This window comes from Poromitra crassiceps (assembly GCF_964638095.1).
Source record: "Poromitra crassiceps genome assembly, chromosome: 21".
In the NCBI taxonomy this organism is placed as follows: domain Eukaryota; kingdom Metazoa; phylum Chordata; class Actinopteri; order Beryciformes; family Melamphaidae; genus Poromitra; species Poromitra crassiceps.
Genome location: NC_139638.1, coordinates 19815982 through 19833481, shown reverse-complemented (window position 1 = coordinate 19833481; position 17500 = coordinate 19815982). Strand labels below are relative to the sequence as shown.

Genomic DNA, 17500 nt, shown 5'->3' with positions numbered 1-17500 from the left:
CCATTGCTGTCTCTGCCCTGGATGCTAGTTACAGTATTAACATTTTGTATCCCATTTACACAGTGTTGACTGTGTAAGGAGAGTTTCTTTTCTTTTCAAAACCTCCTTTGGTCGTAGTGCTCTTCCTTCCCTGACCGCTTTTACACATTGTTCCTTCCTGTGTGTATTCGCAGGGAAGTGTGTGTGCGTCAGGACGGCCGGGTCCACCTGACAGTGGTGTATTTCGGGAAGGAGCAGATGAGCGAGGTCCGCAGCACCCTGGAGAACACATCCAGGTGGGTGAAATCACACCGCAGCACTCTGGAGAACACATCCAGGTGGGTGAAATCACACAACAGCACCCCTGGAGAACACATCCAGGTGGGTGAAATCACACCGCAGCACCCTGGAGAACACATCCAGGTGGGTGAAATCACACAACAGCACTCTGGAGAACACGTCCAGGTGGGTGAAATCACACCGCAGCACCCTGGAGAACACGTCCAGGTGGGTGAAATCACACCGCAGCACCCTGGAGAACACATCCAGGTGGGTGAAATCACACAGCAGCACCCTGGAGAACACGTCCAGGTGGGTGAAATCACACCGCAGCACCCTGGAGAACACATCCAGGTGGGTGAAATCACACAGCAGCACTCTGGAGAACACATCCAGGTGGGTGAAATCACACAGCAGCACTCTGGAGAACACGTCCAGGTGGGTGAAATCACACCGCAGCACCCTGGAGAACACATCCAGGTGGGTGAAATCACACAGCAGCACCCTGGAGAACACGTCCAGGTGGGTGAAATCACACCGCAGCACCCTGGAGAACACATCCAGGTGGGTGAAATCACACAGCAGCACTCTGGAGAACACATCCAGGTGGGTGAAATCACACAGCAGCACCCTGGAGAACACGTCCAGGTGGGTGAAATCACACCGCAGCACCCTGGAGAACACATCCAGGTGGGTGAAATCACACAGCAGCACCCTGGAGAACACGTCCAGGTGGGTGAAATCACACAACAGCACCCTGGAGAACACGTCCAGGTGGGTGAAATCACACCGCAGCACTCTGGAGAACACATCCAGGTGGGTGAAATCACACCGCAGCACCCTGGAGAACACATCCAGGTGGGTGAAATCACACAGCAGCACCCTGGAGAACACGTCCAGGTGGGCGAAATCACACAGCAACACATCCAGGTGGGTGAAATCACAGCCAAGATTACATCCTTGAATTAAGGGCCAAACACAGAACATGGAATCTAATTACGCAATGCAATGAACGCTGCTGCAGGCAGACATGGGCACTCAATATCTCTCTCTCTCTCTCTCTCTCTCTCTCTCTCTCTCTCTCTCTCTCTCTCTCTCACACACACACACACACACCAAACAGTCCTTGCTAAAAATCGACTGATAATATTTGCGCTGCAGACACATATCCAGACACACGCCCACGCCCAGGCCCTCCTTCTCTCTCTACATCCTGCACCCAGTCTTTCTCCCTCAAACCTGCCTGGTCGCCAGAATAAAATGTCGGCATTGCACCTGTCTGCAATCCACAGAGATGTAGAATTATGAACATTTCTCAACCAAAATATGATGTTGCATATCACATTTGAAGGTACATGTGTGGCTGGAGGACGTAAACACCTGCCTTTCATACCGGAGGGGCGTGTTCAATCCCCAGTCATGGTCACAGCGTTTCCAAAGTCACATTTCACATTTTTGTTATTTAAGCTAACCTTAAGGAAGTTTGACTTGCCTTAACACAACCAAAGTTGTTCAACTTGTTTTATGTGCGTTTAACGTCAGGAAGGCTGCGCAGTTTTCAAACGAACCGTTTCCTTTCAAATTTACGTTGAGATTGTCGGTTTGCAGACACGTAAAATGTCACATTTTAGAAACAGATCTCACTGACGTTTTGTTTCAAATTTACACGTTGATATTTTACATAATCCCTGGTTTGCAGACATGTCAAATGCCAACGTTTTACTCTGACGATTGGGTTACACAAACACACACACACACACACACACACACACACACACGCATACACACCTCCTCTCTTTACATGGTGTCCCGCTACAGCCTGTCTTCTGTTCAGTTTGATGAATAATGGAGTGAAGTGACAGCAGAGACATTAACAGGCCTGTGGCCCTGACACACTACTGTCACTCTATTCACCTTATGTAGCCACGCCCATTTGACCCGGTTGTGTGGCTGTATCAAAACTTCCGGCTAAAAATAAAATAAAATAAAATGGCTGGCTGCTCCAATATCATCTAACTCTGAATTAACTAATAATTTAGCCAATTGTATGTAACATACCAAATAAAAGCAAACGGCAATGTCTAAGAATGCAATGCCATGTAACTGGCTCGTTCAGTCTCGCATTCCAGGGAATTACGTTAACGTGTGCGGGTCTTATTGACGTAAGTGGCTCGAGCTGCGCTCGGAGGAGAGAAAACCATCTGAAGCTTTCTTTGTTGGAGTCCAGGTATGTTTTACAAGAAAGTGCTCGTCATTGTCGACGATAACGTTATCTGACCTGGCTAACAGTGGATACTCGCTTGCTTGCTGTGTACCAAGCTCAAAGTAGTAGGCTACGTTCTTTATTTTACCCCCTTCACTGTCCGCTCCAAAAACAACTCTTATTTTGCGCCGTGACCGCCGGAAGCAGGGCCGATTTTACCAACGGGCTTACCGGGGCTGAAGCCCCGGGGCCCGGGACATCAAGGGGCCCAAAAAAAAAAGGGTTGTGCACTGTGTGCACTGTAATAATAACAGCAATAATAAATACTAAATAATAATAATAAAAGTGCTTGTTGTGACATCTCAGTGGCAATGTTTTCTTTCCAATCAGGCTGTTTATGAAAGAACATGATGGCTAAACCTACAGTTTGTGTTTGTAAGTTAGAATGCTGACAGGAGAGCAGGTGGTGACATGAAAGTTAGTGAGAAAAGGAAAAGATACTGAATAATGACATCACAACAGTATAATCCTAATGTTGATTTAAAATGAGATATTCCTTTAAATACGGCTAAAAAAGGTTAAAAAAAAACACTCAAATTTTTTCCGGCGGCGCCGCGCCGCCGACACTCCCTTCCGCTTGAGGGGGGGGGGCCCTGCAGAGATGAATAGCCCCAGGGCCCATGAAGTGTAAAATCGGCCCTGGCCGGAAGTGTTAAAAGGACCCGGAAGAATTTGGCCCACTGGAAGGTCTGAACATAAGGTGAATAGCCCCCACACGTCAGAGGTAGCTGATCAGAGGTGGTCCTCCCTGACACACTACTGTCACACTATAGCCCCCACACGTCAGAGGTAGCTGATCAGAGGTGGTCCTCCCTGACACACTACTGTCACACTATAGCCCCCACACATCAGAGTTAGCTGATCAGAGGTGGTCCTCCCTGACACACTACTGTCACACTATAGCCCCCACACGTCAGAGTTAGCTGATCAGAGGATCAGCCCTGTGTTCATCCCTGACACTACTGTCACACTATAGCCCCCACACGTCAGAGTTAGCTGATCAGAGGATCAGTTAGGCCTGTGTTCGTCCCTGACACTACTGTCACACTATAGCCCCCACACGTCAGGGTACCTGATCAGCCCATTGCCTGAGGGGGGTTGCTATGGTGATCTTAGTCAGCTCCAAAGGTTTTGTGTGGCCTTGAATCAGTCAGACTATCTCAGAGATCCCACCATCTCTCTTTCCCTCTTCATCTCTCTCTCTCACCGATGGAGAGAATAATAATAATAATAATAATAATAAAGGTAATAATAATAATAATAATAATAATAATAATAATGTCATTATCCAAATATGTATCTTAATCTGATTAATTAATTGTAAAGATGAAATGGCCAATATCAAATTGACTTAAATGTGTAAATGTGTGTAAAACACACATTTACACATTTAAATACACACACACACACACACACACACACACACACACACACACACACACACACACACACACACACAGAGAGAGAGAAGATTATTCGGTAACACTTCATAATACTGTAACACAAAAAATGGGTAGTTACTGAGGAACGAGTAAGGAACGAACCATTAGTTCATGAATAGTTAATGATTAGTTAATGAGTAGTTGATAGGTAGTTCCTTAATGGTAGTTACTTAAGAACTGACCATTAGTTACCATGTTAACGAACCAGTAAGTAATGATTACTTCCCTAATTTTTTTTTTTTTTATATGTTTTCATTCACTAGTTCATTAATAGTTAATGGGTAGTTCCTTAAAGATCCTTAATGGTAGTTACTTAAGAACTGACCATTAGTTCCCATGGTAGTTACTAAAGAACTGACCATTAGTTACCATGTTAACGAACCAGTAAGTAATGATTACTTCCCTAAAAAATTTTTTTTTAATATTTCACTAGTTCATGAACAGGTAGTTCCTTAAGAACTGACTATTAGTTACCATGTTCGTGAGCATGACTCCACCAAATACTTACCAGTTGTTCATGAGTACTCATCGTTACTTCATGATTACCTTACCATTACTTACCATGTTAGTGCATCATTACTTCCTGCTTACTTTAATATTTCACTAGTTCTTGGCTCAAACACTTAGTAAAAAAAACACTTTTTTTGGTAGGGTTTACATATCGCACTTCCGGTGGGCGTGGCCTAACCAAAGTAGGCTAGAACTGTAGCCACGCCCCCAAGGAGTTCGAATGTGAAAAAAATAGGCTCCGCCCCCTTTCCCTGGCTTCCGGCGGGGGTGGGTGGAGCCAAAAAAGGTAACTCCGCCCCTGAAGGTCGTAGAGCCTCGGGGGCGTGGTTTTAGTGGGGTACCTCGATCTCCTAAGTGGGGTAGGGTACTTTACTAAAGTGGGAGGAGCTACACTTTTTTAATTTGCATACTTGAATAAATTCGTCTTCACTAGTAAAGTAAGCAGGAAGTAATGGTATATTCCTTAGGAACAACTCAGGAAGATGTACTGCTTCACTTGAGGGGGCACAAACATGGGAACTAATGGTAAAGTAAGCAGGAAGTAATGGTGTATCCCTTAGTAACTACTCAGTAAGATGTACTGCTTCACTTGAGGGGGCACAAACATGGGAACTAATGGTAAAGTAAGCAAGAAGTAATGGTGTATCCCTTAGTAACAACTCAGGAAGATGTACTGCTTTACTTGAGGGGGCACAAACATGTTAAGTAATGGTAAAGTAAGCAGGAAGTAATGGTGTATTCCTTAGTAACTACTCAGTAAGATGTACTGCTTCACTTGAGGGGGCACAAACATGGGAACTAATGGTAAAGTAAGCAGGAAGTAATGATGCACTAACATGGTAAGTAATGGTAAGGTAATCATGAAGTAACGATGAGTACTCATGAACAACTGGTAAGTATTTGGTGGAGTCATGCTCACGAACATGGTAACTAATAGTCAGTTCTTAAGGAACTACCTGTTCATGAACTAGTGAAATATTAAAAAAAAAAAATTTAGGGAAGTAATCATTACTTACTGGTTCGTTAACATGGTAACTAATGGTCAGTTCTTTAGTAACTACCATGGGAACTAATGGTCAGTTCTTAAGTAACTACCATTAAGGATCTTTAAGGAACTACCCATTAACTATTAATGAACTAGTGAATGAAAACATATAAAATAGAATAAAAATTAGGGAAGTAATCATTACTTACTGGTTCGTTAACATGGTAACTAATGGTCAGTTCTTAAGTAACTACCATTAAGGAACTACCTATCAACTACTCATTAACTAATCATTAACTATTCAAGAACTAATGGTTCGTTCCTTACTCGTTCCTCAGTAACTACCCATTTTTTGTGTTACAGTATTATGAAGTGTTACCGATTATTCAACAGCATTGAAGAATTGATTTCAAAGGTTTGAAGAAGGGAGGCACTGAATGAGATATAATTACAGCAGAAGAAGAGTGAAAGTACAGCGAGAGAAGCAGCCGGGCAAATCAAGTACATTGTCCAGGAATTTCTTGTCTCTCGCTAAGCGGAGGTTCTGCCTTGAACTTTTTGAAAGCTTTTTTCTCTCTTTGCATTCTACTCACAGCCAATGGCAGCGCACCCATCAGTTATGTAACAGCTTATCTGGGTGTGAATCAGCCACTTTAATCAAGAAGCTCTGAACTCCTGAGGAGACACCAGCTTCTTCCAAGCTCCTCGCTCGGCTTTATCTGCTTCCGTCTAAACGAATGGCCGTCAGCGGTGGAGGATCACTTCCTCTCCACTGTTATCTGAGAACCCTGGTGTCCACATACCAATGCAGATAAATAGAGTGTCGCATTAGTTTATGCCAGAGCAATTTAGAGAGAGAGTGAGTCAGCGGAGGTCCAAAATGCGTGACTCAATAGCCAATGAACAGCCAGGAAGGAGGCCCGCGCTACTTTTGAACGCTAAAATAAAGCTGATAGTGTACAATTTGATTCTTTAAACGTCGGACCCTTTCAAAGTACATCACAAACTGTCCGTTTTGCTGCAAACTCGACAGCGCTGCTTAATCCAGAACCTTACTTCCGGGAACTCTTGAGAGTAAAAAAAACCTGGTCCATTGGAGTGAACGGAGATGTCGCGACTCTTCTATATACACGGCTCTGGTTCATGAAGGACACGGACGTCATAGGCCTACGCCCCCAGCTGTAATCAGCTGACAGCCCGCTGATTGGATCAGCGTTTCTATTCACCAATCACATCCATTCTCACAAGGCGGTCAATCAATATGCCTCGTTCATTCATTTAATTTGATTGAGGCACAAAACGTCGTCGGCCATCCAGCCTTAGTAGTGTCTGTGTGCAAATTATTTCCCCCCCCAAAGGGGCTAGGTGAATCGCCAGGTGAATCCAATCTGATCTAATCATTAATCATGTGGTGTTGCAGACACAGAAATACATCACATAGATAATAGAGTACATAGAACGTCACTGGCAGTCAGCACTGCACTGCAGTTTCAAACAGCACCTGCTGAGGTACATCTACCATCTGCTCAGAGATACATTAACAGATAAACATTATTCACAGCCTATATTCCAAAACAACTATGGCTACTGTATCACTGTGGACCTCAGGTTTCTTACCGTTCATAAAACAGTTCAAACTAATACAGTAGTTGGCCGAAAAAATTTAAAACATGTCCAAGGCCAAGGGATCAGTATAAACTCCAAAGAGTTTGTTATACTCTCTGGTCCTTATCTGGAGTGGTCGCAGTTATTGCAAATTCGCGTTTGTTAACAATTTGATTTGTTCCTTGCAAAATATGAACTTTTTTGAATGGCAGCCAGGTACAGATACAACTGTGGAGGATATAATGTTTACTCATGTTTACAAGAAAGAGATAAAATCACATTCTTCATTCCCTGCAAACACACACATACAGTATGGATGCATACATTCCCAGACACTCACACATACACACACATACACACACACACACACACACACACACACACACACACACACACACACACACACACACACACACACACACTCACACACACATACACACAAATATACAAGCACTTACTTACTAGGCTTGTCAAAATTATCGATAGTATCAAAAAGTATCAATACTGAACATTTGAATCGGATACAATACTCATTTGCAACAACAGGTATCAATATTCAATAGTATCGAAAGCATCAATACTAAAAATTTGAAATGGATACAATACTAATTAATTTGCAACAGTTTTGATACCATCAGTGCTTTCTTTTAATGAAAAATCACACATTTTCCCTCCCTATCATTGGGTATCTGTTGCTTCAACAAGCTAAACGTGTTCTGATGGCTAGAGCAGCAGGGCTAATCTGCTGTCTAAATTCAAAATTTGATCAGGCCTAGATTATGGAGAAGTGTGCGTCTGTCCGTCCATCTGTCTCACTTTATTTTTTTTATCTCCCCCTTCCCGTGGTATCGAAAATGGTATCGAGTATGGATATTTTCCTGGGTATCGGTATCGAAGTAGAAATTCTAGTATCGTGACATCCCTATTACTTACACGCACACACAGGCTCACAGATGGCATGTGCACAATGTGCACGTGTGTGCGCGCACGCACACACACACACACACACACACACACACACACACACACACACACACACACACACACACACACGTCGATATCTGCTCCCAGCAGCATGTGCTGCATCATTAGTGATCTGATCTGATCACGGTGCCCTTGCCACAAATCAGATCCACCTCTAGAAACGGGTTTGTTTTTTTGTGCCGAGTCTAAAATAACCTGTCACTGTTTGCACAGTGCTTTTTGTGACATCACTTAGTCACACTCCCCCCCCCCCACACCTTTCAGTCACACAGTGTTCCTGCTCCCCCCCACCCACCTTTCTTCCCAAAACTTTCCATAGAGACACCTGCGGGGTAATAGTCCATTTAAACCAATACAACTCTCAATCTCACTCTGCTTCAGGGGTTAAATGAGGGAGAAAAGTCTTGCTTTGTAATTGATGTCTTTATTTGAGGGAAAATGCCACCTTAATGAACGTTACTGCAAATGTGCCAGTGTTAGCCAGATGGCTCATTTTCAACTGCTGTCCCTTGGAACTCCAATTCGATTGCCAGCGCTGCACGCACGCGCGCACAAACACACAGGGGCACTGACAGGAGGGGGGAGAACATGCAAACTCTACACAGAAAGGACCGGGGGTTCGAACCCCGGACCTTCTTGCTGTGAGGCAACAGTTCTAACCAAGTGCTCATTCTTACTGCATTATGCAACACGTCCTCATACTGAAATGACAGAATAGGTCTATTTCCAATTAGCCTACTCCGAAAACGACATTATAAGCGACATATATGAGTGAGTGTCCCCCTGTCTTTTGTGGCCCGGTTTGGTGCCAGGCGCGAAAGCGGTGCATTTCCTGGTTATGTTTCAACAACTTGTTTAAGGTTTATGGTTATGGTTTGGGTTATAGTTAAAGGGATAGTTCACATTTTTTAAAGTCTAGCCCAATTTGCTACTTGCCAAAGATGATGTTGATTGGTAGAGTTCTTTCTCAGCACAATCCATCCTGTTCCTCATAGTAGCTCTGGGAAGTTGTGCAAAAACGAAGCAAAGGTCACTGGGGTCATGGTCCTGTATGTAGAAGCTGACTGAAGCTCACTGAAATTTACTTTGTGTGCAGTGTGGATGAAATTTTAGCGATCCTCAGTCAGCTTGTACATACAGGACCGTGACCCCAGTGACCTTTGCTTCGTTTTTGCCCAACTTCCCAGAGCTACTATGAGGAACAGGGTGGATTGTGCTGAGAAAGAACTCTACCAATCAACATCATCTTTGGTAAGTAGCAAATAGGGCTAGACTTTTAAAAATGTGGACTATCCCTTTAAAAACGGAAAACATGTCTGGATGCGAACTGGGTCTCTCGCGACAAGGAAGTTGAGAGGTGGGGACGCTACCGATTCACCTAACGCACCCAGCGACCCACAGTGTCATCACGTTAAAGACCCGCCAAAGGTTGCCTCTACTTCCTGTTTACAGCTCCCGCCTCTGGCGTACGCACTGCATGCATGCACTTACTCACACGACCACAAGAGGTCGCATTTGTTAACGTGTCGTTTTAACCACCTTGAAAATAGACCCTTGTTGTCGTTTTCCATGCGAGGATGGGCTGCGTATATCACAAAGCTTCACCAATTTCACTGTAATAACAGCCAGTTCAGTTCAGTTCAGTTCAACAATGCAAACATCAATTACCTGCAATGAAAATCTTATACTCAGAGCCCACTCAACTTCAACCGTAAGTAAAAACATTGTGAAAAGGAATATCAATAAAGAAGCTAAGAGTACGTAAAAGCAAGCATAACATAGGCTACTTAAATAACAAAAAAACAAAAAAAATGCACAGCAATCAATCACACAAGACACACAGAGTATCCACACATAAACTAAAACGTGTGCTAATTCAATACTGATATAGATTTAAAACGATGGTACAAACATATGTGGCAATAGAGACACTGTGGAGCGCGTCATCATTCAGAAACCACGCCCCCAAAACGGGGGAAAACACAAACTCTCGTCCAATCCTGGCGTTCTCCTATGTCGCGTGCATGGTCGGGTGTTGCACAAAAAGATCGTATATACGGAAGATGAACACTCCAACTTACTTCATTGACAGCAAGATCCACATTTTTCTTCTCGCCGATTCTCAATGGCTTCCTTGTTTTCCTCTGGAGTACAAAAAAACTTTAACTGGTGATTTTTTACATTTGTTGTCTGCGCAGCCCACCACACAACAGCTTTTAGCTATGTTTCATTCAAGGAAAATGACGCTGGTGTGTGGAAATGAACGGAGCTTTTCCTCCGTGATGGGCGTGGCCTATTTCATGCAGTGTCTCTATAGTTTATTAAAGAGAGAGAGAGGCAGCCAAGCACAGAAGAGGAGAAAGTGCAACTTCAGCAGCAAGTCACCGCCTCAGTCTTCCAGCAATCAGCTAGCTGCTCTGCATCAAGCACAGCATTTAAAATAGATAAGCTCGCCTACTAAACTTTCATGACTTAGCAAAGTATATCTATCACACGTCCAAACTTCAAAGACTGAACTCAGACTCAAACCATCGGGGGGGCATGAATGTTTCTGAGCCTCGTGTCGTTGTGAGAGAGCAGGCTTATCGTTTCAAACAAAGACAGGAATTATCATCCAGAGTTATGAGAGAGAGAGAGAGAGAGAGAGAGAGGAGCAGAGAGAGAGAGAGAGAGAGAGAGAGGAGCAGAGAGAGAGAGAGAGAGAGGAGCAGAGAGAGATAGGGAGAGAGAGAGAGAGAGAGAGGAGCAGAGAGCGAGGAGCAGAGAGACAGCGAGAGAGAGAGAGAGAGAGGAGCAGAGAGAGATAGGGAGAGAGAGAGAGAGAGGAGCAGAGAGCGAGGAGCAGAGAGACAGAGAGAGAGAGAGGAGCAGAGAGATAGGGAGAGCGAGAAGAGAGAAGCTGTTTGTGTGAATGAGAGAGCAGAATGAGTAGATAGCTGTTTGAAGAGAGGTATCAATTAATTAAAGTATGAATAATTGCTGCCTAAGAGAGAAGATGGTTGAAGATGCGAGAAATGGGAGAAGAGGACAGACGAGAGGAGAAGATAGGAGAGGAACATAGAGGAGAGGGAGGTTGAAGCAAAAAGAGAGAGATCTCCACAGGGCAGGGAGAGCAGAGGAGAGGAGAGGAGAGGAGAGGGGGAGAGAGGAGAGGTGAGGAGAGGAGAGGTGAGGAGAGGAGAGGTGAGGAGAGGAGAGGAGAGGAGAGGTGAGGAGAGGAGAGGTGAGGAGAGGGGAGATGAGGAGAGGAGAGGAGGAGAGAGGAGAGGTGAGGAGAGGAGAGGAGAGGAGAAGAGAGGAGAGGAGAGGGGAGAGGAGAGGAAAGGAGAGGAGAGGAGAGGAGAGGAGGAGAGGAGAGGGGAGGAGAGGAGAGAGGAGAGGAGAGGAGAGGAGAGGAGAGGAGAGGAGAGAGGAGAGGAGAGGAGAGGAGAGGAGAGGAGAGGAGAGGAGAGGAGAGGAGAGGAGAGGAGAGGAGAGGAGAGGAGGGGAGAGGAGAGAGGAGAGGAGAGGTGAGGAGAGGAGAGGACAGGTGAGGAGAGGAGAGGTGAGGAGAGGGCCAGATCACAACAAGCATACATTTTTAATAACACTCACGTCTCCATTACAAGTACAGACAGATTGCCCCGTTTCACCATTTTGTTTTGTTGTTTACCTAATTCCACACAATAGCTCATAGGGCGCTAAACCAGATTCCGTTCCCTGCAAACAGCTGACAGTATATAAAACACCGAAAGGACCCAGTTGACTGGCAGGCAGAAAGCGATACAGACAGACATCTGGCGCCGGCCCAGAAATGCCCGAGAGAAGTGGTTCAGCTTAATTGGATGAAATCTATTTAGTAGGCAGAATCAACTGGGTCTAATGTAGTGTAGCTCTGTGGGAGGTGGTGGTGAGCAGCACTGAGGGAAGCCAGGATACGGCTCGATACGGGCTGGGGCTTATACACACTCTGTGGAGCTTTTCACTTTTTAGTCAACACAATATGTCTGCAACCGACGCTCTGCTCATAACCACACAAACACAAGCAAGTGGTTAGATGGAGACACTGATCCACACAGAGAAGACAGAGCCAGAGAAGATCTGCTCCACCCCCCTCCTCTCCCTGTCCTAAGCAGAACTAACAGGATCAGGCCTGCTGCTAAGTGGGAACATGACAGTTATAGCAGGATTCTATCTCTGGCAAAATTTCAAAACAATTTAGCCTACTTGCTACTATTACGCCCACAGTAAACAAATAGACTATTTTCAGGCCTTACTAAGTGTGTCGGCGTGCCTGGGGAAGAGAGGCAGACGGAGAGGAAGAGAGGTAGCACATGAGATTATGCTGATATAAAAAGTCATGTGCTGGGATATTGTATGATGGACAGTGTTGGGGTAACTCATTACAAAAGTAACATATTACATGTAATATATTACTTTTAGCACTAACTCAGTAATATAACTTATTACTTATAGGATTTCAGTAATATTATACCAGTTACTTTGTCAAGTAACTCAAGTTACAACTTGAGTTACCTTTTTTTTTAATCAAAGCACTATTTAAAAAAGATACAATAATTTCCTAATCAAACTGTGTGTTTTTATGCAAATAACCACTTTATACAACAGGTAGTTCCGGCCGAGCAATTTGATTGGACAAGAGGGATCCTACGAGTGCCTATATTTCACGATAATGCACTGGTGCTTCACTGTGTGTAGATCACTCCGCTTCACAGCTGCCCTAATCAACAAAATGCTTCACAGCTGTAGAGTAGACAGTAGTAAAGTAGACAGCCTGCAGTTAATTAGGCTGATTAGGCTACATTTTCAGCAAAGCAGAAAGCTGAGGGGACTATTTTTGTTGGCGGAGGAATAAATACAGAAATCATCTATTTTCTCAGCTTTTTGTCATTTTTTTAATCAGCTTTGTTTAATAGAACTGTTGTATAAAAGCAATATCACACTCGAGGTCGTGCATTGTTGTCTAATATTGGCACTGCTGTGATTATCTACGGCACTCGGCCTGCGGCCTCGTGCCTGCGACCGAATCACAGCAGTGCCAATATTAGCCAACAATGCACTCCCTCTCGTGTGATATTGCTTAAATAGATGACACTAACAAAGGAAAATAATAGCATTTAGAATTTTGGATTGTTTACACTGACTTCAAGGCGGTTGAAAGTATTTTTCGGGATGGTTCCGGGGCGGCGATGTCATTCTGCTGCTGCTGTTATTTTGGTGAAAGTAATGTAAAAGTAGTGTAATAAGTAACAAGTTACTCTACACACACACACAGTAATATTGTAAAGTAACTTATTACTTTCAAATTAAAGTAACTAGTAATATGTAGTATATTACATTTAGAAAGTAACTTGCCCAACACTGATGATGGACACATATTACAGACTCAGGAAATGGTCACACACACACACACACACACACACACACACACACACACACACACACACACACACACACACACACACACACACACACACAATACTGATGTACATGTACACACACAGGGACACATGCATAAACAGGTGTGTAAGAATGATTTAAACAGCCAGAGCTCTGAGACCAGCATAAGTACACACACCGGAAACGCACCAGGCTGAATAATACATCAACCACCAGAGCCTCTCTGGAAACAGCGACAATTAAATCTGTCCAATAATAATATTGCTAATCACCAACATAGCAACTCCATCAAATTGGCAATGAATTATGTATGTAGCTCTCTTGGGAATGAAGGAGTCACTGATGTATGCACAGCTAGCTTCATGGTTATTAAGAGCTTACACTGTCAGGCTTACAGGATAGCATCAGTAATATAGGCCTAGCGAGATGTTTTGGATAACCTGTGTCCCTCCACCACAATATAACCCAGTTCTGGATGGTGCAGCATTTTAATTTAAACCCCACAGAGGTTTTTGCATAAACGGGGCAATAATCACAATATTTCCAAATGTTTTGTTTGCCCTGAGAAAATAACCAATGTATGTGCTTCTTCAATCATGAAGACCCACCTGAGAGAACTTTGGGGAAGTTCACAATTTTCACAAAAGTCTATTTTTTCCATGGTTGACTAGGTTATCTGAATGACTAATCGACTAGTTAGTGTGTATACAAGCTTTTCGGGCTATGGTCAAAAATGACTAATATTAACCATAAAAAAACAAAGGTGAACTATCTTTCTCATCTAAATGTATTTTTTAATACGATTAGGCAGAAACAACACAACTAACTACTACGCAACCCATGAAGAAGTTAGCCTTTAGCGCTATAACTGAAGGTGATAATTAAGTAACAGATCATCAATAAATAATGTTTTTGAAAGATAGAAAAAGGTTAGTGCAAGATTATCCAAAAATAATTTTCAAGATTTATACATCCAAAATAAAGTCATGGCCTACAAACAGACCAGAGACAATAAGGCTAAAACATATACATACAAATACATACATGCAAAACCCTACAAAAAAACAGACAAACAAAAACATCCCTATTCAATCTAATCAAACGCCCCTCCAAGCCCGTTTATTATAGTATAGTAGTATTTTTCCTGCATGAAATGTCAAATTAATGTATTGCTTTGTAATTAATGTAATGCTTTGGATCTCACCACATTCACATGGTGAGATCCAGATAGAGCTATCTGTGGTCTCTCCCTTCTGTGGACAGTTTAGTGCCAGCTGGGTGGGTCCACGTCTCCAGGGACCCTGTGTAGGCTGTGGGGCCGATAAACTGTGTTTGGACTCACATACTGTAGATAATCATGGCGACAGCAGGCACACACACACACACACACACACACACACACACACGCACACGCACACGCACACACACACACACACACACACACACACACACACACACACACACGCACGCCTTGACGGGAGGAGCAGAATAGTCTTGCAGCAAATGTTTAGGTGATTTCTAAAAAAGTTCCTGAAATCCTCTAAGTCCGAATTTTTTGGGATGTGAAAACATTGTCTCGCTGGGCCGCCGGCCCGTTTGGGTTGTTATATTCAGAGGGATAAATATTTTTCTAAATGGCTAATTCTTGATAAACAAGCTCACATGTTTATGTCTCTATGGGACTCAGGAGGGCAGTCAGGACGGACCAGGATCATAAGCTTTTAGAACAGTCTCAATATGGGAGAGGTCGACAGGATGAGGGCGAGACGAGGGCTTTCACATAGTAATAATACAAATAAATACTTTGTCGCTGTCTCTCATATTCATAACAAAGCAGATATTTCCTCTGGTCATCCTGGTTTCCTTTAGCAAAGCCGTGTGTGTCTGGCTCTGCCTGCCAAGGCCGTAAACACATTATCGACATGGGGGGGGGGTCCAAATGAGAGCCCTCCCCCAGATTTTTTTTTAAGTCTCTTTTTTAAGTGCTATGATATTTATATATGAGGGAGGTGGGGGGGGGGGGGGGGTCGGTGACTGGGGGGAATAGCATGATCCTCCCATGCGCTATGTCCTGCTGGTGAAACTCGCTGTCAGGTGAGAATAAGCAGCTGGTGACTGGTGCTAGTCTCCAACTCTCCCCAGATCAACAGAGGGAGTGGAGCAACGACCGGGACAGCAGGTGGAATTGGCCAAGTAACAGTTGGGGAGAAAATCTGAAAACAAAATGCATAAAAACAAAAAACAAATTAAAATAGATAGGAAATAAATAGGAAATGACAAGATACTAGGGATGTCACAATATATCGTCCCACAATATATCGCGATATCAAAACGTGACAATATGTATCGTTGAGATGAAATCTCATATCGTTGAGAAAAAGAAGCTGAACACGGTGGCACTGATCTGCATGTGATTGCATGCTCGCTCTCCTTTTCATTGCTTTGTTTGAACAGACGAGGGACGTTACAGACACGGAGGATGAGAATGGTGAAATTACTCAAATTAGCGTGGAGGATGCCCCCCCAACTAATCGACAAACAAATCGATCGCAAAAAAATATTGTTAAAATATCGTATCGTTATCGTGAACCCAGTATCGTGTATCGTATCGTATCGTGAACTGAGTGTATCGTGACACCCCTACAAGATACAGATCCGTTAGGTATACTTGCGCTCTCTCTCTGCACTCATCTGTGTTGGTGATGTGTCATCAGACTGCCGTGAATGAAATCGACCTCATGCTGTTAGTTCTGCCTGCAATGGGACCGAGAGCCCTAACTAAACCAGCTTTCCTCTCTCGCTCTCTCTCTCTCTCTGCCTTGGTGTGCGTGCTCTCTCGCTCTCTCTCTCTGCCTTGGTGTGCGTGCTTGTGTGTGTGTGTCATTGTCTATGTCCGTGTCTGTCCGTGTGTGTGTGTGTGTGCATGCACGAGCAGAGGATTGGTCACAGACAGTGTGTATAGTTACAGTTCAGTACTGTATAAAGACCCGACTGTATACAAGCCGGCTGCGTCCAGCTGTTTCCTCGCAGCTCCCGGCACCTCTCTGAGAAAACATGGAGCTAGCGGTGAAGGAATTCACTTTCACTTCACACGCTTAAAGGGACACCCCGCCCATGTTCAACCAGCTTTGCATCATTAGAACATCAGTAGTATATCAAAAAGCTGTAACCAGGTTTGAAGTCGTTCATTTAGTTTGACAGTTATTGAGAGTTGATTTGAGTAAAGTTGCGGACCTGTAATCTCATTCATGCACAAATTACTGGTCCACAACTTTACTCACATCAACTCTCAATAACTGTCAAACTAAATTAATGATTACAGGTTTCTGATATACTACTGATGTTCTAATGATACAAAGCTGGTTGAAAATCGTGTCCCTTTAAGGTTCTTCATGTATTGGCTGGAATCAGAGTAGGGATGTAACGATATACCACCATATCAAGCAACCAGTTATTAACTCTATTTTCCCTTTTAATGCCACTACAAAATACGTTCATATTGTAATGAATGACCCTTGAGTAAACGTTCTCATATTAGTTTCAGTTCAATAAAGTAATATTTTTCCTCAAAGCAAAATACTTGTTTGTTTATCCGTTTGGACATAGTACGTTTAATTAAAAGGGGGGGTGGATACTGGGAAATACTGTATACCGTGTATACCGTGATATTTTGGTAGATACCGTACCATGAAATTTCATATAGTGACACCTTGAGGGGGTTCCAGAAGGTCCCCCAGCAAATGGATTAATTGTTAAACCTCACCACTAGTACTGTAGAAGAACGAGTCGCCTATTTTGATCATATTCACTGTTCTCTCTCTGTCTGCAGGGAAGTCAACTTTAAGAACTACACCCTGCTCCAGTTGGACGAGGAGTTTTCCCGGGGGCGTGGCCTGGACGTGGGCGCCCGGGCCTGGAAGGGAGGCAACGTGCTGCTCTTCTTCTGTGACGTGGACATCTACTTCACCGCCGACTTCCTCAACACCTGTAGACTCAACACGCAGCCCGGTGAGACACGCACGCACGCACGCACAGACACACGCACGCACGCAC

At 43.9% G+C, this 17500-nt stretch overlaps 1 protein-coding gene across 1 annotated transcript in view; it reads left to right on the top strand.

Annotated features, from left to right (window-relative positions):
- The window catches only part of csgalnact1a (chondroitin sulfate N-acetylgalactosaminyltransferase 1a), a gene marked incomplete at its 3' end in the record, with an annotated part of 50580 nt that overhangs the window by 28328 nt on the left and 4752 nt on the right, over positions 1-17500 (top strand). Inside the window, exons 5-6 of the mRNA XM_083657784.1 lie at positions 174-275; positions 17277-17455. Coding sequence (XP_083513910.1) covers positions 174-275; positions 17277-17455 — 281 coding nt within the window. The remainder of the gene's footprint in view (positions 1-173; positions 276-17276; positions 17456-17500) is intronic.